The sequence below is a fragment of the Bos taurus genome, chromosome 18, assembly GCF_002263795.3.
Source record: "Bos taurus isolate L1 Dominette 01449 registration number 42190680 breed Hereford chromosome 18, ARS-UCD2.0, whole genome shotgun sequence".
NCBI lineage: Eukaryota > Metazoa > Chordata > Mammalia > Artiodactyla > Bovidae > Bos > Bos taurus.
In genome coordinates, this window is record NC_037345.1 from 42,882,689 (window position 1) to 42,909,811 (window position 27,123).

Genomic DNA, 27,123 nt, shown 5'->3' on the forward strand with positions numbered 1-27,123 from the left:
AGAAGATCTTTATCACACTATCTCTTGGGGAATTCAAGGGTTATAGGAGCTCTGTGCCAAGAACTGGGATGAAGACCAAATATATATTGTTAAAAATCATGATATCACAGATTTCTATTGAATCATTAACGTTCTGTTTTTCTGACTCAGCAAAACGCATAGTCATGGAATTTACACCTTCATGAAAGAACACAGATAATAAAAAAGTAAAACTAGAATTTCAGAAAATAAGTGCAGTGAAGTGAATAAAACAAGACAGTAATTAATAGTGGTTCATTCTAATTTTTTTTTTTAACTAAGAGAATTTGGTTTGCCCCATGAAATTATACAGGAAAAGCAGAGAAGGAATGAAAATAAACTATTTTAGCTGATAGAAATATTTTCTTTAAAAGGAAGTAAAAATAGATTTAAGCTACCTTTACGTAACTTTGAAGTTAAGGTTCTCTTATCGTATTCTTTCTCCTCTAATCAGTTAAAAATCATTTTAGTAAATGCTTACCATTTTCAGATTGTTCCTGCATTTTTTTTTTATACTTAGATCTTTAAATGAATATTCACCATTGTAAGTGTTCCTTCAGAATAACCTTTGTGCCAGGCTAAGGTAGGTATTCATAGAATTAGGACTTAGTTGTTCAGCACATTGCTCTTGCTTTATCTCTTCTCTTCTTAAAAAAGATTTTAAGGACCTCATATTAAGGGATATTGAACAACAGCAAAATTTACAGAAATAAATCTTTATCCAGTAGAATGAGAAAGAAATTTGAAAAGTAAAAAAGGCTTCATCTATATGCCTTGTTTACATAGGAAAGCTAATGAAAGTGATAGACCCTGAATTGTTAGAAAAGAGCATTTCTGACCATGAGTAGTATTTCACAGTAAATTTTAGCTTTTCTCCAGCTCTGAGAGATACTCATCCTCAACTGAACAACAACAACAGTGTAAAGGATATAGATTATATAATCAGGGAAATGTTTAAATAAAGACCACATTTGCTGACCAGTTGAGTTAGAACAGAAATTGGCTTTGCAATTCTAACTAAACATCCAAAAGCAGAGACTCTGATTTCAGACAGTATAGTGAACTAGATAAAATTGAACAACTGTCCCAATGAAGATGACTAAAATGCTGGGTAAATATTTAAAACAATGTTTATGTGTATATTTTATCTATCAGGGAAACTGGGAAACTACAGAGATAAAAATCAAAGTAAAGCACATAACCTGTAAGGTAAATAAATGATCCTGTCAGCATGAATGAAACTCAGACACATTGAGCTAAGACAAAGAAGCAAGTCACACAAGAATACATAAAGTGTGATTATATTTATATGCTCAAAAAATATGTGAATAAACAATATTTTGGGATTGCTGTTGTTCATTTGCTGAGTCGTGTCTGACTCTGCGACCCCACGGACTGCAGCACGCCAGGCTCCTGTCCTCTATTATCTCCTGGAGTTTGCTCAAACTCATGTCCATGGAGTGAGTGATGCCATCTAACCATCTCATTCTCTGCTGCCCGCTTATCCTTTTGTCTTCAATCTTTGCCAGCCTCAAGGTGTTTTCCAGGAAGTTGGCTCTTGGCATCAGGTGGCCGAAGTATTGGAACTTCAGCATCGGTCCTTCCAATGAAGATTCAGGGTTGATTTAGGATTGACTGGTTTGATCTCCTTGCAGTCCAGAGGACTCTCAGGAGTCTTCTCTAGCACCACAGTTCAAAGGCATCAATTCTTTGGTGCTCAGCCTTCTTTATGGTCCAACTTCACATCTGTACATAACTACTAGAAAAACCATAGCTTTGACTCTATGAACTTTTGTCAGCAAAGTGATGTTTCTGCTTTTTAATATGCTGTCTAGAATTGTCGTAGCTTTTCTTCCAAGGAGCAAGCATCTTTTAATTTCATGGCTGCAGTCACCATCCACAGTGACTTTGGAGCCCAGGAAAATGCATCCACTTTTTCCTCTTCTATTTGCCATGAAGTGATGGGACCGGATGCCATGATCTTAGTTTTTTGAATGTTGACATTCAAGCCAGGTTTTTGACTCTTCTCTTTCACCCTCATCAAGAGACTCGTCAGTTCCTCTTTAAAAAAAAAAAAAGTCTTTTTATTTTGTATTGGAGTATAGCGGAGTAACAGTGCTGTGAAAGTTTCAGGTGAACAGGGAAGGGACTCAGCCATATGTATACATGTATCCGTTCTCCCCCACATTGCCCTTCCATCCAGGATGCCGCATAACATTGAACAGAGCTCCATGTGCTAGACAGTAGGTCCTTATTGGTTATCCATGTTAAATACAGCAGTGTGTACATGTCCATCCCAAACTCCAAAACTATCCCTTCCCTCCATCCTTCCCCCTGACAGCCGTAAACTTCTGGAATTCTGTGAGTCTGATTCTGTTTTGTAAGTTCATTTGTGTCATTTCTTTTTAGATTTTAGGGATACGTAAAGATAAAACTAAGAAAGTAAACAAATCATATACACAATTCAGAGAGGTAATGCCTCTTTTGAGGAGGAACAGGTATGAGATCTTGGAGGAACCCACAAAGAGGTCTTAAGATAAAGGTAGTCTTCTCCTTAAGCAATTATTGTGAACCCAGGGTTTATCATTTTGTAAAATTGAATGGACACTTTATACCACTCTTTTTCATTTCGCAAAACAAAAAATCATTTTTCCAATTGTATATGCAAACTATTCCAAATTCTTTGGGAGAAATGGTGATAAGGAAGTGAAGTATGTAGATTTTGTGGATAATTCAGTTTCTTGTTTGAGGTTTTGATTGGGTAATACATACGTGCACAGACGAACTTTAGAATCAGCTTGTCATAGTTTCCTCTTAAAAATAATTCTGTTGCTATTTGTATTGGGATCGTGGTAAGCTTCTAGATTAATTTAGAAGGAATTGACAACTTTATGCAAACAAGGTTTGAGCTCTTCCATTTTTTTCAAGTCATCTGTTGTCCTTCATAAGCATGCAGAGTTTTCTCCATTTGTGTTATTGTGAACATTTCTTGTTTTGTATGTGCACATATCCATGCATACATATATGTATGCATTAAGTATACAGGTAGTTCTCAGTTTGTGCAATAGTATGGGACCGTAAACATGATTGGCAAGCTGAAATTATGTAAAGCCATCTTAATTGTGAAACCTACAGTTCTGTGATTTTTTAAATTAAAAATTAAGCTCTTTTACTGTTAGTTACAGATGTATAAGGAAATGAAAAATAGTAAAAGTAATATTAACTTAGTACACGGTAGCTTAAAACTTAGAAACACTGAAAATGAGTGTTCTACTCAAGCATAGTTTGCACAGTGCTTGTGTTCTCACTGTTTGCCTTACAGCACAGGGTGAGCGGTTTTTCTGTGCCCTGGCCAATGGCCATACTCCTTTCTAAGTAGGGATCAACTTTGAACATTTTATCCTTTGCTCTTTAAATGTCATGAAACATCTCCAAGAGTTTCTGTTATATGAAGTTTTTCTCTGGCGTAACTTTCCCTGGGAACAGCTTTCCTTATTTATGTCATGGAGATCCTCTGGCTGCATACCTAGAGCTGCTTCAGCAGTGGCAGCATCAGCTTTCCTCTGGTCAGCTGTTTGTTCTCTAAGTCCATTTACGTTTGTGTCTAATTTCACTTCCAGCATTACCACTTTTGGGTTTCTTGCTGTGTGTTCTTCCATTTTGTTGGCCAGTTCTCTTTTTGGATCATCAATTTTTGTAAATTGTTACATGAATTTATCACTGGGATACAAGGAGGCGACATAACTACACGCTTTGCTGTCTGTGACTGAATTAATAGAAGCAACTGACTAATCACTGACAGACTTTGAAAGAAATCACATAAATTAGTCGCTGATTATATTTTGTTTTATTGTTTTCAGAGTGGACCAAAGAGCTCCTGGTGAAGTTTGTACACTACAGTTACTCACAGTTAATAATACTTTGAAATTTGAACAGTGGTGTTAGGAGACTCATCTAACTATATGCCATAGTAACGAAAATCCATTCATGTCAGAAATACTCAGGGCAAGGACTGCTTACACACACACTTGCTGTTAGGCTTTTTCCTTTTTTTTTTTTTTTTTTTTCTATTGCTCTCATAACTTGGATCCTTTCCTAGTTTTCAGTATTGTTATGTGGGGAAACTTGATGTATACAGCATGTTAGCTTTATACGCTTATTGAATTATCTTATTACTTGTAATTAATTTCCTGTTGGATTGCCAGGTTCATAATTGTATTATCTGCAAATACTTTTCTCAACTATACCTTTATGATATTTACACATATTCTTTCTGTTATCTAATTGTACTGACTAGTAACTGAAAGGAAAGTCATATGCTATAAAGAACAATATTGCAATATTCTTGGAATGTTAGGTCCATAAATCAAGGTAAATTGGAAGTGGTCAAACAGGAGATGGAAAGAATGAACATCAACATCTTAGGAATCAGTGAAATAAATTGGACGGGAATGGGCAAATTTAATTCAGATGACCATATTATCTATTACTATGGGCAAGAATCCCTTAGAAGAAATGGAGTCGTCCTCATAGTCAACCAGAGTCCGAAATGAAGTACTTGGGTGCAGTCTCAAAAAGGACAGAATGATCTCAGTTCGTTTCCAAGGCCGACCATTCAGTATCACAATGATCCAAGTCTATGCCCCAACCACTAATACCAAAGAAGATGAAGTTGAACAGTTCTGTAAAGACCTACAAGGCCTTCTAGAACTAACACCAAAAAAAGATGTCGTTTGCATCATAGAGGGTTGGAATGCAAAAGTAGGAAGTCAAGGAATACCTGGAGTAACAGGCAAGTTTGGCCTTGGAGTACAAAATGAAGCAGGCAAAAACTAACAGAATTTGCCAAGAGAACACACTGGTCATAGCAAACACTCTTTTCCAACAACACAAGAGACAACTCTACACATGAACATCACCAGATGGTCAATATTGAAATCAGATTGGTTATATTCTTTGCAGCTGAAGATGGAGAAGCTCTATACAGTCAGCAAAAACAAGACCAGGAGCTGATCAGATGATAAACTCCTTATTGCCAAATTCAGACTTAAAGTAGGGAAAACCACTTGACCATTCAGTATAACCTAATGGTCATACAGTGGAAGTGACAAATAAATTCAAGGGATTAGATCTGATGGAGTGCCTAAAGAACTATCAACAGAGGTTCATAGTATTGTACAGGAGGTGGTGACTAAAACCATCACCAAGAAAAAGAAATGCAAGAAAGCAAGATGGTTGTCTTACAAATAGCTGAGAAGAGAAGCAAAAGGCAAAGGAATAAAGGAAAGATAAACCCATCTGTATGCAGAGTTCCAAAGAATATCAAGGAGAAATAAGAAAGCCTTTTTAAGTGAACAAAGAAATAGAGGAAAACAATAGAATGGGAAAGACTAGAAATCTCTTCAAGAAAATTATAAATATCAAGGAAACATTTCTTACAAAGATGGACACAATAAAGGGCAGAAGTGGTATGAACCCAAAGAAGCAGAAGAGATAAAGAAGAAGTGGCAAGAATACACAGAAGAACTGTATAAAAAAGGTCTTAATGACCCGGATAACCATGATGGTGTGATCACTCACCTAGAGCCAGACATCCTGGAGTGTGAAGTCAAGTGTGCCTTAAGAAGCGTTACTACGAACAAAGCTAGTGCAGGTGATGGAATTCCAGCTAAGCTATTTTAAATCCTAAAAGATGATGCTGTTAAAGTGCTGCACTCAGTATGTCAGTGCTGAGATCTTCCAGAGGTATAAGCTGGATTCGAAGAGGCAGAGGAACCAGAGGTCAAATTGCCAACATCTGTTGAATCATAGAAAAAGCAAGGGAATTCCAGAAAAATACTACTTCTGCTTCATTGACTATGTGGATCACAACAAACTGTGGAAAATTCTTCAAGAGATGGGAATACCAGGCCATCTTACCTCCCTCCTGAGAAACCTGTATGCAGGTCAAGAAGTAACAGAACCGGACATGAAACAATGGACTGGTTCAAAATTGGGAAAGGAGTATGTCAAGGCTGTGTATTGTCACCCTGCTTGTTTAACTTCTATGCAGAGTACATCATGTGAAATGCCCAGCTGGATGAAGCACAAGCTGGAATCAAGATTGCCGGGAGAAATATCAGTAACCTCAGTTATGCAGATGACATCACACTAATGGCAAAAAACAAAGAGGAACTGAAGAGCCTCTTGATGAAGGTGAAAGAGGAAAAACTGGCTTAGAATTCAGCTTTCAAAACACTAAGATCATGGCCTCTGGTCCCATCACTTCGTGGCAAATAGAAGGGGAAAAGATGAAAACAGTGACAATTTTCTTGGGCTCCAGAGTCACTGCGGACAGTGACTGCAGCCATAAAATTAAAAGACACTAGGTGCTTAGAAGAAAAACTATGACAAACCTAAACAACATATTGAAAAGTAGAGACGTCCCTTTGCCGACCAGAGTCCATATGGGCAGAGCTATGGTTTTTCCAGTAGTCACATACGGATGTGAGAGTTGCGCTATAAAGAAGGCTGAGTGCCAAACAGTTGATACTTTCCAACTGTGGTGCTGGAGAAGATTTTAGAGAGTTCCCTTGGACAGCAAGGAGATCAAACCGGTCAATCCTAAAGAAAACCAACCCTAAGTATTCTATTGGAAAGACTGATGCTGAAGCTGAATCTCCAATACTTTGGCTACCTGATGCGAAGAACTGACCCATTGGAAAAGACCCTGATTCTGGGAAAGATTGAAGGCAAGAGGAGCCAACAGAGGATAAGGGGCCAACAGAGGATAAGATGATTGGATGGCATCATCGACTCAATGGACCTGACTTTGAGCAAACGCCTGGAGATTGTGATGGACAGGGAAGCCTGGCGTGCTGCAGTCCATGGGGTTGCAGAGAGTCAGACATGACTGAGTGACCAAACAACAGCAACAGAGTACCTCCACAATTCTAAATAACAGTGGGGATAGTGACCATCCTTACTTTGTTCTTGGGCTTAATGGGAAAGTTTCTGATGTTTCTGCTTTAAGCTTTATGCTAGTTTTGGGGGTTTAGGTAGATATATTTTTTCATGTTGAAGCATTATTTGCCTAGCATATTTTGGTGAGAAATTTTATTGAGTGTTAATTGGGTTCAGGTGTTATCAGCCTGATTCAAGTGCCTCCTAAAATGTGGTAGGGAACACAACTGTACCCATCAAGTTATGTTTGAAAAAGAATAGAAATGGAAAAAACTAACCCTGAATCTGATAAAACCTCTACATCATAGTTCCCAGATGAGACATTTGGCAGTGTCTGGAGATATTGTTGGTTTTCACAAGAGGAAGAGAAGATGCTAGCAGCACCTAGTGGGTAGAGGAAAGTGATGCTCTGATGCACTGATGCACTCAGTGCTCAGAGCAGCCCCCACAATAAAGAATTGTCTAGCCCAAATGTCAAGTGCAAAGGCTTAGAAACTTTTCTAGATCTCTCACTGCTACTGCTGCTAAGTCGCTTCAGTCATGTCCAACTCTGTGCGACCCCATAGACTGCAGCCCACCAGGCTCCCCCGTCCCTGGGATTCTCCAGGCAAGAACACTGGAGTGGGTTGCCATTTCCTTCTCCAATGGGTGAAAGTGAAGTCGCTCGGCCGTGTCCGACTCTTAGCGACCCCATGGACTGTAGCCCACCAGGCTCCTCCATCTATGGGATTTTCCAGGCAAGAGTACTGGAGTGGGGTGCCATTGCCTTCTGACTGCTTACAAAAAAAAAAAAAGATGTGGGGAATATAGAAACATGACACTAACAGAAAGTAATCAGTACAGCTTGTGAAATGTTCTAGGAGCCAGATGACCTGGAGTCTTCAGCATACGAATGGCATGAGGGGGATGGGGAAAAGAAAGAATTATTACATATTAAAAGAGTTCAAGATGTGTGCCAACCAAACCATTTCACATGAGCGACTTGAGCATCTTCAGATTTCGATATCTATGGGAGGTCCTAGAACCAGTTCCCTGCATATACCCAGGGATAACTCTATAGATCTTATTTGGATCCTCATTCAAATAAACCATTTCTGCAGAAATCAGGCAAATTTGAGGGATTACATGAAACAAGATGAGCAAAATGTCAGTAATTACTGGAGTTGAGAAATGGAGATTCATTATACTTTCCTACTTAGTTTTTGCTTCAGTTGTCCATAATAAAAATTTTTCTTAAGATGGATATTGAACTTCTTTGGATTAAGTTACAGTAACATCAGTGAAAATGACTTGTCTCTTTCTGATCCTTTCAAATAATGATTTATTATAATATATTTCCTAATACTAAGTTCTCTGTGTTCCTAAAATAAACCTCCCATGAAGAACATGGCAATGCCTGCTAAGTCACTTTAGTTATGTCCGACTCTTGAGAGACCCTATGGACTGTAGCCCTCCAGTCTCCTCTGTCCATGGGATTCTCTAGCTAAGAATACTGGAGTGGGTTGCCATGCCCTCCTCCAGAGGATCTTCCCGACCCAGGGATTGAACCTGTGCCTCGTATGTCTCCTGCATTGGAAGGCGGGTTCTTTACCACTAGTGCCACCTGGGAAGCCCTTCACCTTTTTATAGAAGTTTTTTTCTTTTTTCTTTAATATAAAGCCTTTATAAAAAGGCTTTCAAAGTCTTTTTATAAAATTAGAATAATATTGATACTAAATTTTGGCAAGGGCAACAGAAAACTATATATATACACCAATCTCACTTAGGACTATCAGTGCAGGAATACTGAATAAAGTGCTGGAAAACAGACTTCTATAGTAGATTAAAAGAATAATAGTAAATAATGCCATGTATATTATTTTTATAAAAACTTCATATTTAAAAAAAACTTTTATATAAAGGTCTTTGGAACTTTAAAGGTACAAACTAAGTTAAATACGAAGAAGCTGGCTAGGCTATTTAGTCACTGGAATAGTAAGCCTTTAGGGAAAAAAATTAATATCTCATCATTTCTGCTTTATTGACTGTGCCAAAGCCTTTGACTGTGTGGATCACAATAAACTGTGGAAAATTCTGAAAGAGATGGGAATACCAGACCACCTGACCTACCTCTTGAGAAACCTGTATGCAGGTCAGGAAGCAGCAGTTAGAACTGGACATGGAACAACAGACTGGTTCCAAATAGGAAAAGGAGTATGTCAAGGCTGTATATTGTCACCCTGCTTATTTAACTCACATGCAGAGGACATCATGAGAAACGCTGGACTGAAGGAAGCACAAGCTGGAATCAAGATTGCCGGGAGAAATATCAATAACCTCAGATATGCAGATGACACCACCCTTATGGCAGAAAGTGAAGAAGAACTAAAGAGCTTCTTGATGAAAGTGAAAGAGGAGAGTGAAAAGCTCTCCTTAAAGCTCAACATTCAGAAAACTAAGATCATGGCATCTGGTCCCATCACTTCATGGCAAATAGATGGAGAAACGGTGGCTGACTTTATTTTTCTGGGCTCCAGAATCACTGTAGATGGTGATTGCAGACATGAAATTAAAAGACACTTACTCCTTGGAAAGTTATGACCAACCTAGACAGCATATTGAAAAGCAGAGACATTACTTTGTTAACAAAGGTCCGTCTAGTCAAGGCTATGGTTTTTCCACTGGTCATGTATGGATGTGAGAGTTGGACTGTGAAGAATGCTGAGTGCCGAAAAATTGATGCTTTTGAACTGTGGTGTTGGAGAAGACTCTTGAGAGTCCCTTGGACTGCTGCTGCTGCTGCTAAGTCGCTTCAGTTGTGTCCGACTCTATGCGACCCCAGAGACGGCAGCCCACCAGGCTCCCCTGTCCTTGGGATTCTCCAGGCAAGGACACTGGAGTGGGTTGCCATTTCCTTCTCCAATGCATGAAAGTGAAGTCACTCAGTCGTGTCCGACTCCTAGCAACCCCGTGGACTGCAGCCTACCAGGCTCCTCCGTCCATGGGATTTTCCAGACAAGAGTACTGGAGTGGGGTGCCATTGCCTTCTCCACCTTGGACTGCAAGGAGATCCAACCAGTCCACCCTAAAGGAGGTCAGTCCGGGTGTTCATTGAAAGGACTGATGTTGAAGCTGAAAATCCAGTACTTTGGCCACCTGATGCGAAGAGCTGACTCATTTGAAAAGACCTTGATGCTGGAAAGATTGAGGGCAGGAGGAGAAGGGGACGACAGAGGATGAGATGATTGGATGGCATCACCGACTCGATGGACATGGGTTTGGGTGGACTCCGGGAGTTGGTGATGGACAGGGAGGCCTGGCGTGCTGCAGTTCATGGGATTGCAAAGAGTTGGACACAACTAAGCGACTGAACTAAACTGATGCCCCCTGCAGTGGAAATGCAGAGCTTTAACCACTGGACCGTCAGGGAAGCCCCACTGTCAGCTTATTTTTAATAGGTTAATTTTTAGAGGCAGTTTTGGTTCACTGCAGTATCAAGCAGAAGCACAAAGATTTCCCATATACTCTGTGCCCCACACATTCATAGCTTCCCCCGTTATCAGCATCCCCCACCAGAGTAGTATATTTGTGAGAATTGATGAGCCGATATTGACCCGTCATTGTAATGCTGTCTGCAGTTTATAATTGGGTTCACTCTTGATACTGCACACTCTGTGCATTTGAGCAAATGTATAATGACATGTATCTACCATTACAGTATCATACAGAGGAGTTTCACTGCCCTAAAAAAGTCAGCTGAACCCCACCTATCTATTCCCCCTCAGTGACTCAGACCTTGGTGACTACTCATCTTTTATTGATTCCATGGATGTGGGTGGCACACTCCCAACTTTGTCCTTCTCCTTCCACATTGTGTTGGCTCTTCTGGATCTTTTGCCTTCCATGTCAACTTTAGAGTCAGTTTGTCAGTATCCACAAAATAACTTGCTGGGGTTTTTATTGGAATAATATTGAATCTGTAGATCAAGTTGGGAAGAACTAACATCTTGACAGTATTGAATCTTCCTATCCATGAATATAGATACTCTCTACATTTATAACTCTTTGATTTATCAGAGTTTTGTAGTTTTCTTCATAAAGGCAGACCTTGTACATATTTTGTTAGTTTTATACCTAAGTATTTTGTCTTCAGTACTGCTAAGGTAAGTGGGATTAAATGTTCTTAATTTCAAATGCTGCTTGTTTATGGCTGGAATATAGGAAAGCAATTGACTTTTTTTATATATTAACCTTGTTTCCTGCAATCTTGATATAATTACTTCCTAGCTCTAGGAGTTTTTTGGCATGTGCTTTAAGATTTTCTGTGTAGACAATCAGATGACACATGAACAAACTGTATACATGTATACACACACGCACATGTATTGCATTAACTAGGACTTCAGTTATGATGCTGAACAGGCATGGTGAGACAAGACATCTGTGCTTTGTTCTTAAACTTACCAGGAAAGCTTTTAGTTTCTTATTAAGTATGATGTTACCTATAGGCTTACTGTAGATATTCTTTATGCATTTGATGTGTGTCTTTATAAAGAGAGTTTCTTATAGACAACATATAGTTGGGTCTTGTTTTTGATCCAGCCTGACAATCTCTGTCTTTTTCTGTATTTTTAGTTGTGCTGGGTCTTCGCTGGGCTCTGCACTGGGACTGCATGCGGGCTTTCTCTAGTTGCACCAAGTGGGAGCTACTCTTCATTGTGTGGTGTGGGCTTCTCGTTGTAGTGGAGTCTCTTCACAGAACAGGGATTGAACCCTTGTCCTCTGCATTGGCAGGCAATTCTTATCCCCTGAGCCACTAGGACAGAGAAGGCAGTGGCACCCCACTCCAGTACTCTTACCTGGAAAATCCCATGGACGGAGGAGCCTGGTAGGCTGCAGTCCATGGGGTCGCTAAAAGTCGGACAAGACTGAGCGACTTCACTTTCACTTTTCACTTTCATGCATTGGAGAAGGAAATGGCAACCCACTCCAGTGTTCTTGGCTGGAGAATCCCAGGGACTGGGGAGCCTGGTGGGCTTCCGTCTATGGGGTCGCACAGAGTCGGACACGACTGAAGTGACTTAGAGCCACTAGGAAAGTCCCAATCTCCATTTTTTAATTGGTGTATTTAGACCATTGACGTTTAAATGATGATTGATAATAGTTGAAATTATAGTTGCATATTTGTTACCGTTTTCTGTTTGCTGTGCTTGTTCTATTTTTTTCTTTTATGCTTTTTCTGCCTTTTGTGGTTTTCATTGAGCATGTTATGTGATTCCATTTTCTCCTTTCTTAGCATATCAGTTGTACTTAATTTTTTTTACTTTTCATTAATGGATTCCTAGGGTTTGGCATACACATTTACAGCTAATCCAAATCCACCTTCAAGTAACATTACTGGCTTCATGGGTATCCCAGGTACATTATAATAAAATAACCTCATTCTTCTGTTCCATTATCTGCATTACTTCTTTCATTTCACTTATACATAGAGAGTGTGTGTGTGTGTGCGCGTGCACGCACGTGGTGCACACATACATAAGCATACATAATCGAATATATTGTTGCTATTATTATTTTAAACAAACTGTTATCTCTCAGATCAATTAAAATTAAAAACTTTTATTTTACCCTCTCTTACACCTTATCTGGGACTTCCCCTGGTGGCTCAGTGGTAAAGAATCCTCCTCCCTATGCAGGAAACACTGGTTTGATCCCTGGATCAGGAAGATCCCCAGGAGGGAGCAAGGACAACCCTCTCCAGTATTCTTGCCTAGGGAATTTCATGGACGGAGGAGCCTGGCGGGCTACAGTTCACGGCATGGCAAAAATTCAGACTCAACTTAGCAACTGAACAGCAGCGGCAGTGTGACGTTTCTCCTTTGTTTGTGTAGATCCACATTTCTGAACTTGATCATTTTCCTTCTTTCTAAAGAACTTCTTTAACCTTTCTTGCAAGACAGATTTACCAGCAACAGATTACTTCAACTTTGTTTGTTGGAGAAAGTCTTTATTTCTGCTCACTTTTGAAGAGTAAGTTTGCTGGTACATAACTCTACCTTGGTTGATTTTTCTCTCAACACTTTGAATAGTTCACTCTACTTTCTTGCATTGTTTCTGAGAAGTTTAATTCTTCTTTGCTTATGTTTCCCTCTGGCTCCTTTTTTCTTTTTCTTTTATTTTCTGTAGTTCAAAACTGACAGGCTTACGTGTAGTCTTTCTGCCGTTTATCCTGTTTGGTGTTCTCTGAGAGGCTTGTATCTGTGGTTTGATATCTGATGTTAATTTAGGGAACTTCTCAGTCATTACTGTTTAAAATAAATTTCTTCTGTTCCTTTCTCTCTTCTAGTATTCCCATTACACATAGATTACACCTTTTGTAGTTGTGTATTCTGTTTTTTCCAGTCCTTTTATTTATTTATTTATTTTTTGCTTTTTGGTTTGGAGGTTTCTATCTGTTGTGATATCCTCAGGCTCAGAGATTCTTTCCTCAAGTGTATCCAGTCCACTAATAAGCCCATTATAGGACTCCGAATTTCTATTATCTATTTTTTTTCTCTCATTTTATAGGGTTCTGACCTCTTTGATTTCCCTCTGGTTCTTTTTTGGAATTTCCGTCTCTCATCTTTGTTACTCATCTGTTTTCCCATGCTGTGTATTTTATTCATTGGCGCTCTTAGAATTATTCATCATAGTTGTTTTAAATCAGCAGTCTAATAATTCCAGCATCCTGCTATATCTGACTCTTGTTCATGTGCTTGCTCTGTCTCTTCAGCTTTGGTTTTTGCCTTTTAGTATGTCTTATAATTTTTTCGTGATAATCAGGCATGATGTACTGGGTAAAAGGCTCTGCTGTCAGTAGGAATGTGATGGTTAAAAGTAAAGGGAGGGAAAATGTTCTGTAGTCCATGCCTAGGTCTCAGTTTTTTAGTGAGCCTGTGCCTCTGGGCTGTCAACTGTGCTTCTCAGCCCCCTCCCTCCCCAGCCCCTGGTTGACAAGATAGCTGGAATGTCCTGGAGTTGAGTATTTCTTTCCCTCAGGTCAGTTATGCTCTGATAAAACTCCAGTAGGTTAGGCTCTGGTTAAATAATTTATCCTGAGAGCAGACCTTGTTAAGAACAGAATGTTCTGGCATGTCTCAAAGTGGTCCTGTTACCCCTCTGCTGACTCTCTTGTTGTGGTGGTGAAGAGTTCAGGTAAGTTACCTGATTTGTTAGATTGGTAATTAAGTGTTTAATAAAAATGACTGTTTAAAAGTATGTTTGCAGTTTCCTAAAAAGATAAACATTCTGCTCTTAACTATTTACACAAATGATGAAAACTAATATTCACAGAAAACCCTGCACATGAATGTTTAATAAAAGCTTTTTTCATAATTGACAAAACTTGGGAGCAACTAGATGTCTTTATTTGATCATAATGTACCTGAGCTATCCATGAAGCCAGTATAGTGTTACTTGAAGGTGGATTTGGGTTAGCTGTAAATGTATTTGCCAAACACTAGGGAAACCAATAATATAAAGTAAAAAAATAAGTATAACTGACATGTTAAGAAAGGAGAAAAATTGAATCATATAGTATGCTGAGTGAAAACCACAAAAGGCAGAAAAAGAGTAGAAGGAAATAATAGAACAAGAACAACAAATGGAAAACAGTAACAAATGTGGTAGCTTGGTGGAATATTATTCATCGATGGAGAGAGGGGCCTCTCAAGCTCTGAAAAGACATGGAAGAACTTACATGCAAATGGCTAAGGGAGAGAAACCAGTCTGAAGAGGCTGCATACAGTATGATTCCAAATGTGCAACATGCTTGAAAAGGCAGAACTGTGGAGACAATAAAAGGATTGGTGACTGCCAGTGGTTAGGGCGGGAGGGCTAAGTAGGCGGAGTGCCAGAAGGTGTTTAAGGTTGAGAAGTTATTCAGCGTGATGTTATGATGGATTCATGGCATTATGCATTTATCAAAATACATCGAACTGTACAACATAGAGAACCCTAATATAAACTGTAGACACTAGTTAATAATAATGTATCAATATTGGTTCATCAGTTGTAGCAAATATTCCATACTGATGCGAGATGTCAATGATAGGAACTGGGTACAGAAGGAAAAGAGGAGTTTATTCAGTTCAGATTTTACTGAATGTGCCCAATTATGTCAAACAGTTGTTACTTGGACTAGAAACTTTAAGATAAGTATCTGTTTTACTTATGAAATCTACATTGTTGAAGCATTTCAGGACTACTGCTTACATTTCCTGTGAATTTATAAGTAAGCACAGAGTTAATGTTGAAAATTATTTAATTCCTTTTTGCTTTCTTAAGAAATAAAGTGGTATAGAGAATTGATTTTGTGTATGTGTGTGGTTAAATAATTTAGTGCAAAGATTTAGCATGTTAGTATGTTAGAAAATCTTTCCAAATACTTAATAGCTAAAGTAATTTGAGATGTTTGTGTCCTGACTCTTATCATTTCTTTATAATGTAAAATACTTTTATTTCATTGATTCTGAGAGATCTGCACTAGGACATTTTAGCCTCTGATATCAATATGTCTCTTATAATCAGTGGCATCTTAGATTCAGTGAAATGTGACATCTAGTAAGTCCTCAGGAGAACAAATTTAACAGTTGTTATGAAATTGTGGGGTCATCTGATTTCCTTCTCGGTTTTTCAGATGCTCATTGTGTGGGTATGTGTGCAGCCATCCTCCTTCTTTGAAGTCTCACATGTGGAAGCATGCCAGTGACCAAAATTACAACTACGAACAAGTGAACAAGGCTATTAATGATGCAATTTCACAAAGTGGCAGGTATTTGATCTTACTGTTACATATAAATAAATTACTGTTGCATATCTATATATTTTCTGTAAAGTTAGAGTTAAATCTACTAGTCTACATTATAACCAACTCAGTGTTTGATGTGTTTTAAGGATTCGGGGGAAATCCTCTGGAAAGATGGTATTAAACAGCAATGAAGAAAGAGCCGATTCTCTCACTTCTGGAAGTTCAGAAAATTTGGTGTCATCCTCAGAGCTGATTCCCCAGGCTCCCAATGAAGTCAGAGGTCCCAACGAGAATGAGAAGCTAAGCCCTGCAAGTAATACCTCAAAAAACTCCAGTCTGGCCCCTCCTGGCGTGGAGTACTGTGTTCTACTCTTCTGTTGTTGTATATGTGGTTTTGAATCTACCAGCAAAGAGAATCTCTTGGATCATATGAAAGAGCATGAGGGTGAAATTGTAAACATCATCCTGAATAAGGACCACAACACAACTCTAAACACAAATTAGATGGAATTGTTATCCAAAGAGGAAACCAGCCGAGGAAGACTCCTTTAAACTGCAGTCTGCCCTTCGTGCTGTCCAGCAACTTACTAGACACAGAAGAAATAGTTGGTGTGATTCTTGAGGAAATGACAGATGGTACTTTGGAACCAAATTTGTAATGTAATAAAAGAAATTCCAAATAGATAAGGGGTAATAATATTTAAGCATTTGAGTGAGGGGAAGTGGGTTGAGGAGGCAGCAAAGATATAACCTTATAATAACCTTCTGTTACCTCTTAGTTTGAGTGTATTTATTATTAAAAGCTTATTATAGTGTAGAAATGCAAGCAAAAGAGTTAAGAAGGGGCTTTTCAGGAACTATTCCAAAACATACTGTTAACTAAAGTGTCACAGTCTTAAGCAGACCTTAGTTTTCTTTATTCTCAATTTTAACATGAATGACAGGCCTCTTGTGAGAAATGGGAGGCAAGTGTCTGAGGGTTTGTGGTATCAACAAGAAAAAAAAGATTATTACAGGGCTTTGAGATGATCGATCCAAATCTTTCGCCAGATTGATAGGAATAAATCTACACTCAACCTGAGATATATTAATACTTTACTCTTTAGAAAGAAAAGAGATCTCTAAATCCAAATCTAGATTATAAGTAACCATTTACAAAGTAAATTATTGTCTTAAATTTACAGTGAATGTCTTGTGAGCAAAAGAGGAGAAAGGTGAATTCCTACCGACCTCAAATCAAAACTCAAGGTTCATAAAAACGTGGAGCACAGTGCACTTCTCAGAGATTCTTTTCAGAGTGTGGATAGAAACCCCAGTTTCCTCAGTAGTTACCTAGGCCTTCTAATCCGCTCTTCTAAACTAGGCCAAGCTTGCTGTCTAAAAAAGTCTGTTAAAACAACGAAGTAGGCAACTGCGTCTAGCCATGAGACCTTGGAAATAGTTTAAACTGTTAAATAAAAATCATTTAGGGGAAGTGGGATGAAATTCAGAAGCCCCTTCAAATGAGTAATACTATTGAGATTTTATTTCCTTTAGTTTTTTATTTAGTTACACTTAGCATACGAAGTATAACCAAATGTGGCTAAAATATAGTAAAAAAATCCAAGTTTTTCTAAAACTTTTAATAACAAAAAACATTTGGGTTTCTCCTATCCAGGAAATTGCATTTTTTTTTTGTTGTGCAATAGGACACATGGGAAGCCAGTGAAAACGCGCCATCAGATAGATGAAATCTTCTCATTAATTACACATTTTGTATTCGAGCGTATTTCAAAGGGTGAAGATAGCAGTTGTTGGTTTGCTCTTGTAGCCCTGATCATTGTGTGTGCATTGTTCTGCTAATGTCAGTTCTGCCTACAAATCAGAAAGCGGCGGTGCACCATGCCCTGAGCCATCTTCATGGTGCTCTTTCTGAACCTGACTCTTCATCCTCTAGAGCTAAGGCTGTGACTCTCATAAGCTTAGAAAACAGTGAAACGGAAGTTTTTGAGTAGGATACTCAATGGACACATTTTAGGAAAGAATTCTCTTCCCAAAGTCCAGGTTTGAGTCAAATGAATTAACATTTTTCAGATAGCCTTAGGAACTACTTAAGCGGGGCCAGGCACTTGAAATATTGTCTGATTTTTTTTTTTTTTTAATCTCATTTGATGGTGATATTTGAACAAACAGAATTGATTGTAACTTTGCAGCTGTTTAATTTAGGTAGCTTTAATTTATTTGTGAAAGTTAATCCATTTCTGATATCTGGTTTTTAAAGAGAAGATGAATTCTTATATACTAAACTGCATTACTCAAGACCCCATACAGGCCATCCAAGTTTCCCTCTTCTTCCCCCATAAAGAGGTCTCCCTCAGAGCTTCCTGAGGAAGGCCTCTGAAAAAAAAAAAAAAAAGACCCCATACAGTCGGTTTTCTCATTTTCTCCTGTTTTCAGGATTAAAACACAGTGAAATTTTATTTCAAATTCAAATGATACATTTTAAATGGTTCCATTATTATTATATTGTTTTCACTCAGATTTTTCATTACTGGTGGCTCTGGCTCAGTGTTTCTGTATAAAAATCTATTACTCTGAAAACTGACAACCTTAGAAGAGTTTTTTTGTTTCATAAATTTTCCTTGGCTTTAATTTTACATAATCATTTGGAAAATATTAATAACTAAAAAACGTTCCCAAAATTTCAACAATGAATTTTTGAATTAACTTTCTTCATTTCCTTAAACCACTTCCATTGGTTGTTAAATTTTCCATTTGGAATCACAAATTTAAATTTTACCTAGCTCATGGGAAAAAAATTAACCCAGAAGTTCAAAAGTCTTAAATATTCATCTGACTCTAGCCTAAAATATCTCCAAAAGCTTTCTCCTGGCCTGTAGGAGGAACCATACACCAAAAATGTTTTGTACTTTCCCATAATGGTTTTGTGACAAGCCTTAAGTTAACTGTCTCCACCAAGAACAATTGAGTATTTCTAAAAGTACTGATGAAGACTAAATATGCAATTTTAATTCTAGAAGAGATAGGTATTAAAATAATCAGCAGGAATTCTCTTTGTATAGGAATAACATTTACTGGTACTCGATCTTTTGTTATAGAAAACTCAGTATGTGTTTTCCATGCTGAACACTTAAATTCTAAGATTTGGTAGTGAGCATAGTTTTTAAAACAAACTTACTGGATAAGGCAAAGGTGGGGAGGGGGAAGATGATGCATTCTGATCATTATAAATAATATTTTATCAGGGCTCTATCATTTTCTCTTTCTCTAGTAATCCCGAATATGGTTGGTATCCCCAGTGTTCTAACAGTACCATGCCTGTATTCCAGTTGACCTGTAGACTTCAAGCTCTGAGTCCAACCAGCGCAGTGTAGTGACACTGACTGAAGCCTTTATTCTAGATCTTTGGTCCTTCGAGGTAGCTATCAGTGGCTTTGCTACTATTTCTTTTTTTTTTGTCTCTTCTCACAAAGCGAATGGTGGGCACCTACGTTTACATTATATCTTCCTGCAATGTACTTGGCTTGACAGAGACAAGCAGGCTTCTCTTTGAGACTTACTATATTTTTAGTTTTCATAGACACTTATTTAATCTTTTTTTATTGTACAGCAAGGTGCTCTAAGTAATATTCTATAAAATATATTTAATAGAAATTTGAGTTTGATATTCATGGACATGAATACATGTATTTTTTTAAGAAATAAGTATTGTGTAACACTACGGCATTGCTTCTATAGCCAAAGTCTGAAAATTTCCGAAACACTGACATGTAAAGACTACAGTTAATTCTGACACTGTATCTCATTAAAATAGGATGATTTGCATTTTGTAAAATTATCCTGCACATCAAGCTGCATGCCTTAACGCCTAAAACTCTAGGATTGTGTTCATGGTAGAACAGTTTATCTGTTCAATAAACAGCGAAGCAAGGTCTTAGCGCTTCTTTAACTACCTTTGGAAATACTGTACAATGTTAGAATAATTTATTTTGCTTTACAGGAGTTTGTCATGTATTGACTTTAATATTGTATTTTGGTAATAAATTTTTTGTTAAAAACACTTGCCTCTAAGTTTTATTAACAAAAAGTTATGTCCATTCTTAATTTGGAAATGTTGATTTAATCACTTAGAAATTTGGGCTTAAATAATGAAGAATTTCCCCAGGCTTAAAATAAGGGTTATGATTGCCTCTTAGTAACATGTTAAACTATTGGTGACTAGCATTATACTGTGTTGGACAGAGGTAACTGAAAAAGCATTTAGATTGTTTTAATCTTTTTAAAAATTCAATTTAATTTTTGAGGCTTTTTTTTCCTTGCTACCCAGCTATCTTTCACATCCATATATGCTTTAAATTCGGATACAGTCTAAGTGCTAAAGACTAGCTCTCTTAACGGCAGTTGCATTTTGCATGTGCATTGACTCACTGCACTGGCGGTGGAGCTACTCTGACTGTATCATTGGTCTAGTTACATGGCCCTAGAATCACGGGCTACCTCAGCTGCTAGTGTCCGAGGCCACATATTTCTTCCCAAAAGCTTTAATCCCTTGTCCTGTCTCCCAGAGGCAGCATAATTATATCCCCTGTCTTTTCAAGAGCCAAATCCCAGTTCTGTTGCCAACCTCCAGATAGCTGTAGAAATCCCAGCACAGAAGATCCAGAACATACGGTGCAGTTTGGTAGCCACCAGCCACATGTGGCTGCTGAGCACTTGTAATGACGAGGATGCTAAGTGTACAATATACAACAGCTCTGAAGACGTATTTTTTTAATGTATCTCATTGATAGCTTTTTATATTGATTACTTGTTGAAATGATATTTGGGATATTTTGGATTAAATAAAATATTAAAATGAATTTCACCTGCTTATTTTTTTGTGTAGCTGCCATAAAATTTTAAATTGCACATGGGGCTCACCTTGTTTTTCTGTGGTAATTTATTTAGAAGAGGGATTAGTAAACTGACAGCTCTTGCTTGGAATCTGGCCTGACACCCATATTTGTAAAAATAAAGTTTTATTGGAACACAGCCATACCCAGTCATTTGCATATTGTATACGGCTAATTTTGAGGTACAACAGCAGCACTAAATAGTTGTTAGAAAATACATGCACCATGAAACCCAACTTACGATCTGTTTAATAGTAAATCATTTGGCAGAGTTTGCTGACCTCTGACATAGAACTGTGGTATGATCTGTGCTTTAAAGCTCTGAAAAAGAAAAAAGGCTTCTTATAAAGAAAACATTATTATATAGCACTATTTTATAATGATATTATCTCTCCCTCTATAATATTTATAGTCTTCTACAGCCCTACCCATACTTTACAACTTCAACCTAAGTGTTTCATCATCCCTACTTAAAGCCAAACATCATTTGTTTAAAATAACATAATTAAATAATAATGCCATTTTAAAAAGTACCCTTTTCCTCCTGACAACCTTATGGTGCTGATGTACCTTCCCTACTTCACCCCTTCAGTGATGTCACTGTGGTGGGAGTTAACTGTGGCAGCTAATCCACTCAACCATGGTGACCAGTTGACTTGCATAATCCAGGATATAAAGAAGAGCCTCAGATACACTTCTTTATAATGAATAGCTTCTCTGAGCCTAGAACCAGATTCAGGTCGGGTATGGTTGTGGTTGGCCTTGATGTAGAACTGTTGATTAAACTGGCAGACCTAAGAAAAAGTCACAGTGTTCACCTACATAGATTCTTCTGTATCAAGCAGCAAAGATGTAAAATAAACATTCTTGGCCCTGTAAATTCTTAGAGACGTTTCTGTTTTTAATTGGTGCCACACAATAGATAGTATGTTTTGATTTATATCATAGAATCCAAATGACTAAGATGCTTAAACCATTTCCAGAGTCCTAAATGTGCAGCAGAATCCAGTGTGTGTTGTGTTGGGGAACTGTAGACCTCATTTTTCTGGTGATATATTAATATACTGTATCCAGTTTTCTCAGTTGAACCATAAAATGCTATGACATTGATTTTTATCTCTTACTTTTCCAGTATGAGTAAGTCCTGTTTAAATTGTTTGCCTTAAAAAAAAGTTGATTATAGTAGATCATCCTTTGAATTAAAGCTTAATTTTAGGCATCTAATATAAATTCTTACCATTATAGAAAAAAACCATCAGATGTTGGTATTGTTTTGCTTCCTAACTCAACTACATTTACACCAGTTGTGTCACTTAATCCAGATAGTAAAGGAACCATTTGGGACAGTTGCAAACCTGAATGTAAGACATCACGGCAATTCAGAGGCACATGGGGCCGTTGTTTGAAAAGGACAAGACGGGTGGGTTTTTATTCTTTAACCATGCAGTCAGATCCAACTATTTCCATCTTTCTAATTTTTCAGCTTTGTCGTCGTTTAGTTGCTAAGTCGTGTCCAACTGTTGTGACTCCATGGACTGTAGCCCACCAAGCTCCTCTGTCCATGGGATTTCCCAGGCAAGAATACTGGAGTGGGTTACCATTTCTTCCTCCACAGGATCTTCCTGACCCAAGGATCAAACCCGGGTTTTCTGCATTGCAGGCAGACTCTTTACTGACTGAACCACAAGGTAAGCCCCAATTTCTCAGCTTTATCCTCTTAAAAATTGGAAGAATAATTATGCATGTCATTGCCACTGCTATCAGCAATAGTAACATGTTTTTAAAATTAGTTTTTAAAGATTTATTTATTTAGGTTGTGCTGGGTCTTCGTTGCTGCGTATGGGACTACTCTAGTTGCGGTACACAGGCTTCTCATTGTGGGGGCTTCTCTTGTTGTGGAGCACAGGCTATCGAGCCCTTGGGGTTCAGTAGGTGTGGAACACTGGCTTAGCTGCCTGGCAGCATGTGGAGTCTTCCCAGACCAGGTATCATACCCATACACCTCACACTGGCAGGCGGATTCTTAATCACCAGACCACCAGGGAAGCCCTGTTGACTTATCAATAAAGTATATCATCTTAAATAGGTACACAACAGAAAATTGTGACCTGAAGAGTCCCTCAACAAAATAAAACAAGTTACTCATTTTTCACATCTTTTATTAGCACCTAACGTTATGTAAAGGCTTATTGTCACTACAGTGCCTATCTCCAGATTTGGGTTTTTTTTTTTTTCTACTTGTCATTTTATTAATTTTAGTATCCATACTTCACCAATATGGTGGCTGCATTTTATGGAAATAGACACATCAATCTACATGTTTGTATCTGCAATCCTATTTAAATTCAGTATTTCCAACCACAAAAGGTGTTAGAAAATTCTATTTCAGGCTTCTAAGAAAAAGTACAGCAGGATACGGTTCAAATCTGAAGCTGTATTTATTTCTGGTCCTCTACAGCTAACATTCTACAAAAAATAGTTGTGCAGAGATAATTAAATAATTGTGGGAAACCAGTGGTTTCGAGGTTCTTTATTTTCTAAGCCCTTCTCCATAGGAAGCATGAGAAGGCAGACGGTATGGTCATGATGCTGAGATGAGTCCATGCAGGGTGTCACTTTGTAGGTTAACAAACCCTTCAGAATCTGCCCAGCTGGAGCCACCCCTGTGCTCTGTGCTCCAGTGCTGATAAAAAGGCCCCAGTTTACTGTGTGACTCTGTATTTACTTTAATTGGAGGATAATTAACTTTACAATATTGTGATGGTTTTTGCCATACATCAGTATGAATCAGCCATAGGCATACATGTGTCCCCTCCATCCTGAAGCCCCATGTGCGACATTTTTAAAAACCTGCTTTGTAATCACAGGGGGAAAAAAAAGTGTGAATCCTCCTAATGGGGAAAGAGTCATCGTGTCCCTGGACAGCCCACTAGGCTGTACTCAAAATGAGTATTGCTACCTTAACTGGCACAAAATATAGTTTGCTTTTACCTGTTTTAACCTCTTGTAAGTTCAGTTATTGCTTTTATTTTCTGAAATGTCAAATTGATGTTATAATACCTACCTCAGAGTTATGTGGACTAAAGGAGAAGATCATCTGTAAGATACCTACTCAAGTTCTGACAGTTCTGGATGGTCCTTGGGTCTAAGCTATGTAACCTTGAGTAAGGCTTTCAACCTTTTTTTGAGCCTTGGTTTCTTCATCAGTAAAACAGTGATACTTAAACCTTGTAGAGTTGTTGTGAAGATCAGGAACCATGGGTATAAAGGGTCTGGCCATCTGTGAGCTCAAACAGTGGCTCCTATCATTGTTTGAGTATTCAGTGTGTGTGTTGGGGACAGGGAGACATTAAATGCCCTTATAAATCATGGTATCAAAGCTTCTGTTACAGCCTTGGAAAGGAATCTAAGAACCATACTGGTTTGTGTTTTGAGGAAGGATACATCATGAGAAATGTCGGACTGGATCAGTTACAAGCTGGAATCAAGATAGGCAGGAGAAACATCAACAACCCCAGATACGCGGATGATACCACTCTAGTGGCAGAAAGCAAAGAGGAACTAGAGAGCCTATTGATGAGGGTGAAGGAGGAGAGTGAAAGAGTTGGCTTAAAACTAAGATCATGGCATCCAACCCCGTGGCAAATAGAAGGGGAAAAGGTGTAAGTAGTGACAGATTTCCTCTTGGGCTCTAAAATCACTGTGGAGGGTGACTACAGCCATGAAATCAGAAAACGATTGCTTCTCGGCAGAAAACTATGACAAACATAGTGTGTTGAAAAGCAGAGACATTGCTCTGAAAACAAATGTCCGTATAGTCAAGGCTATTATGGTCTTCCCAGCGGTCACACACAGTTGTGAGAGCTGGACCGTAAAGAAGGCAGAGCACGGAAGAATTGATGCCTTCGAACTGTGGTGCTGGAGAAGAATCCTGATAGTCCCCTGGACAGCAAGGAGATCAAACCAGTCGATCTTAAGGGAAATCAACCCTGAATACTCTTTGGAAGGACTGATGCTAAAGCTGAAGTTCCAGTATTTTGGTCACCTAATGAGAACAGCTGACTCGTTGGAAAAGTCCCTGATGCTGGGAGAGATTGAGGGCAGAAGGAAAAGAGGTATCAGAGGATGGCATCACTGATGCAGTGGACATGAACTTGGACAAATTTCAGAAGATGGTGAGGGACAGAGAGGCCTGGAGTGCTGCAATCCATGGGGTCGCAAAGAGTCGGACATGACAGAGTGACTGAACAATAACTCAAAATAATCCTCTCTCTTAAAATAGACTCAAAAAAGACAAACTTGGTCCTTGGACTGTATTGCATACAACTCATGTCACATCTCAAAAGACAATGGTCTGGGATAAAGTATCAGAACATTACCCTGATACCATTATATCAGTCCCTCTCTCACATCCATAAACCACCATTAAGGACTATGTAAGAATGCCTCTTTTGTTAAATAATCTGGTAACCTGGCAGAATGGCCCAAGGAAACAGAATGGTACTTTAAATTGTATGCATTCAGTATAACCAACTGCTGACTATACAGGAGTGCAGTGGACCATTAGCGAAGGGTGGAAGTTCTTGAAAACAGGAGAAATGTCCTTAGACCATGCAGGGCTCTGACACGAAAGTCAGTCTTCTAACCATCACACAGGACAGTTTGACCTGCAGGACTCTGGTTGCAGAGCAATCCTAATTCTGAAGTACACCTGCAGGCCAGCCCCAAAGCCAGCCTCGTTCTGTGGGGTACTGTCCTGTGGGCCTGGGGCGTAGCTCTCATAGTTCCACCAAGAAGAATTAGGATCAGGTGGGAGAAAGGGCTTCCCTGTGGCTCAGGCAGTAAAGAATCCACCAGGAATGCAGGAGACCTACCTGCGTTCAATCCCTGGATTGGGAAGATCCCCTGGAGAAGGAAATGCCTACCCACTCCAGTATTCTTGCCTGGAGAATTCCCTGGACAGAGGAGCCTGGCAGGCTACACAGTCTATGGGATCACAGAGTTAGACATGACTCAGTGACTAATACTTTCTTTTTTTTTTTTTGTCCAAAGGAAAAAGGCAGAAGGGGCAAAGATAAAACCCAAAGCAGCACCTGTATTTAACCATTATCTGTTGATGTAACCTAACATTATTTCCCGTCTTCCTCCCTGCCCCCTGCCACACACTCAGGCATAGTGAAAATTCACTAAAGAAAAAAGTTTACTGCTAGGATTTAGTCAGGGTTCCAACCCCCAAGACTTAATCTATATCAGCATTTCAACCTTTTTCTCATTATCACCTCCTTAAGGAAACTTTTGCCAACAAAGGTCCATCTAGGCAAGGCTGTGGTTTTTCCTGTGGTCATGTATGGATGTGAGAGTTGGACTGTGAAGAAAGCTGAGCACCGAAGAATTGATGCTTTTGAACTGTGGTGTTGGAGAAGACTCTTGAGAGTCCCTTGGACTGCAAGGAGATCCAACCAGTCCATTCTGAAGGAGATCAGCCCTGGGATTTCTTTGGAAGGAATGATGCTGAAGCTGAAACTCCAGTACTTTGGCCACCTCATGCGAAGAGTTGACTCATTGGAAAAGACTCTGATGCTGGGAGGGATTGGGGGCAGGAGGAGAAGGGGACAACAGAGGATGAGATGGCTGGATGGCATCACTGACTCGATGGACGTGAGTCTGAGTGAACTCTGGGAGTTGGTGATGGACAGGGAGGCCTGGCGTGCTGCGATTCATGGGGTCGCGAAGAGTCAGACATGACTGAGCGACTGAACTGAACCGAACTGAAGGAAACTTTTCTAGACTTTTTTTTCCTGATCACCCCTCCTCCATGAAATTTGAATACCTTAGATATACTGTATATCTGCATTTGATACTGGGTTGGCAAAAAAATTCATTTGGATTTTTCTGTAACATATTATGCAAAAATTCAAATGACCTTTTTGACCAACCCAATACATAACACTAATTCTTTTTTCAACTCCTAAGAACCAATTTTCTCCCTATTGGGAGTGGAGGGAATAGTGTCACCATGGAGAAGTCATGCTCATACAAATGAGCTGGTTGGTGACAGTGGTCGGAAGAAACAGGCTTTGTTTCCCAGTATCTTGACTGAAAACATTTTAAGCCATCAAGAGACGGTGATTTAAACCTCTGAGTTAGCTGTGTTCTTTCCTCCATCACGTGGGGAACACAACAGACAAAGCCTGCCCACTCCAGTCTCCACACAGCTATGGAGGTCATTTGAATCCTAGCAGCTTTCAGGTCTGATGAGATGCAATCAGTCCTCTGAATTCTTAAGCAAGTTTATCAACATCCATGGGTGGACTCAGGAAGGTTTGGGGACCAGGATTGGATAAGTGTTAGTGAAAATTCAACCCAGTGCTAGATTAGCCATAATTTAAGAAATGATAGAAGGAAATGCAACCCACTCCAGTATTCTTGCTTGGGAAATCCCATGGACAGAGGAGCCTGGCAGACCACAGTCCGTGGGGTCAAAAGAGAATCACGCAGGAC

General features: G+C 38.9%; 1 protein-coding gene across 3 annotated transcripts in view; it reads left to right on the forward strand.

The window, feature by feature from the left end:
• The window catches only part of ZNF507 (zinc finger protein 507), a 42,964-nt gene extending 22,375 nt beyond the window's left edge, over positions 1-20,589 (forward strand). The window contains exons 6-7 of one of the 3 annotated variants that reach the window (XM_015458067.3): positions 15,620-15,754; positions 15,877-20,589. In XM_015458067.3, the coding sequence (XP_015313553.2) occupies positions 15,620-15,754; positions 15,877-16,234 (493 nt within the window). In that variant the 3' untranslated portion in view covers positions 16,235-20,589. Of the gene's footprint in view, positions 1-15,619; positions 15,755-15,876 lie in introns of those variants that run through there. The other 2 variants (NM_001206198.3, XM_059876883.1) reach the window with 2 other exon arrangements.
• The last annotated feature ends 6,534 nt before the right edge of the window (positions 20,590-27,123 follow it).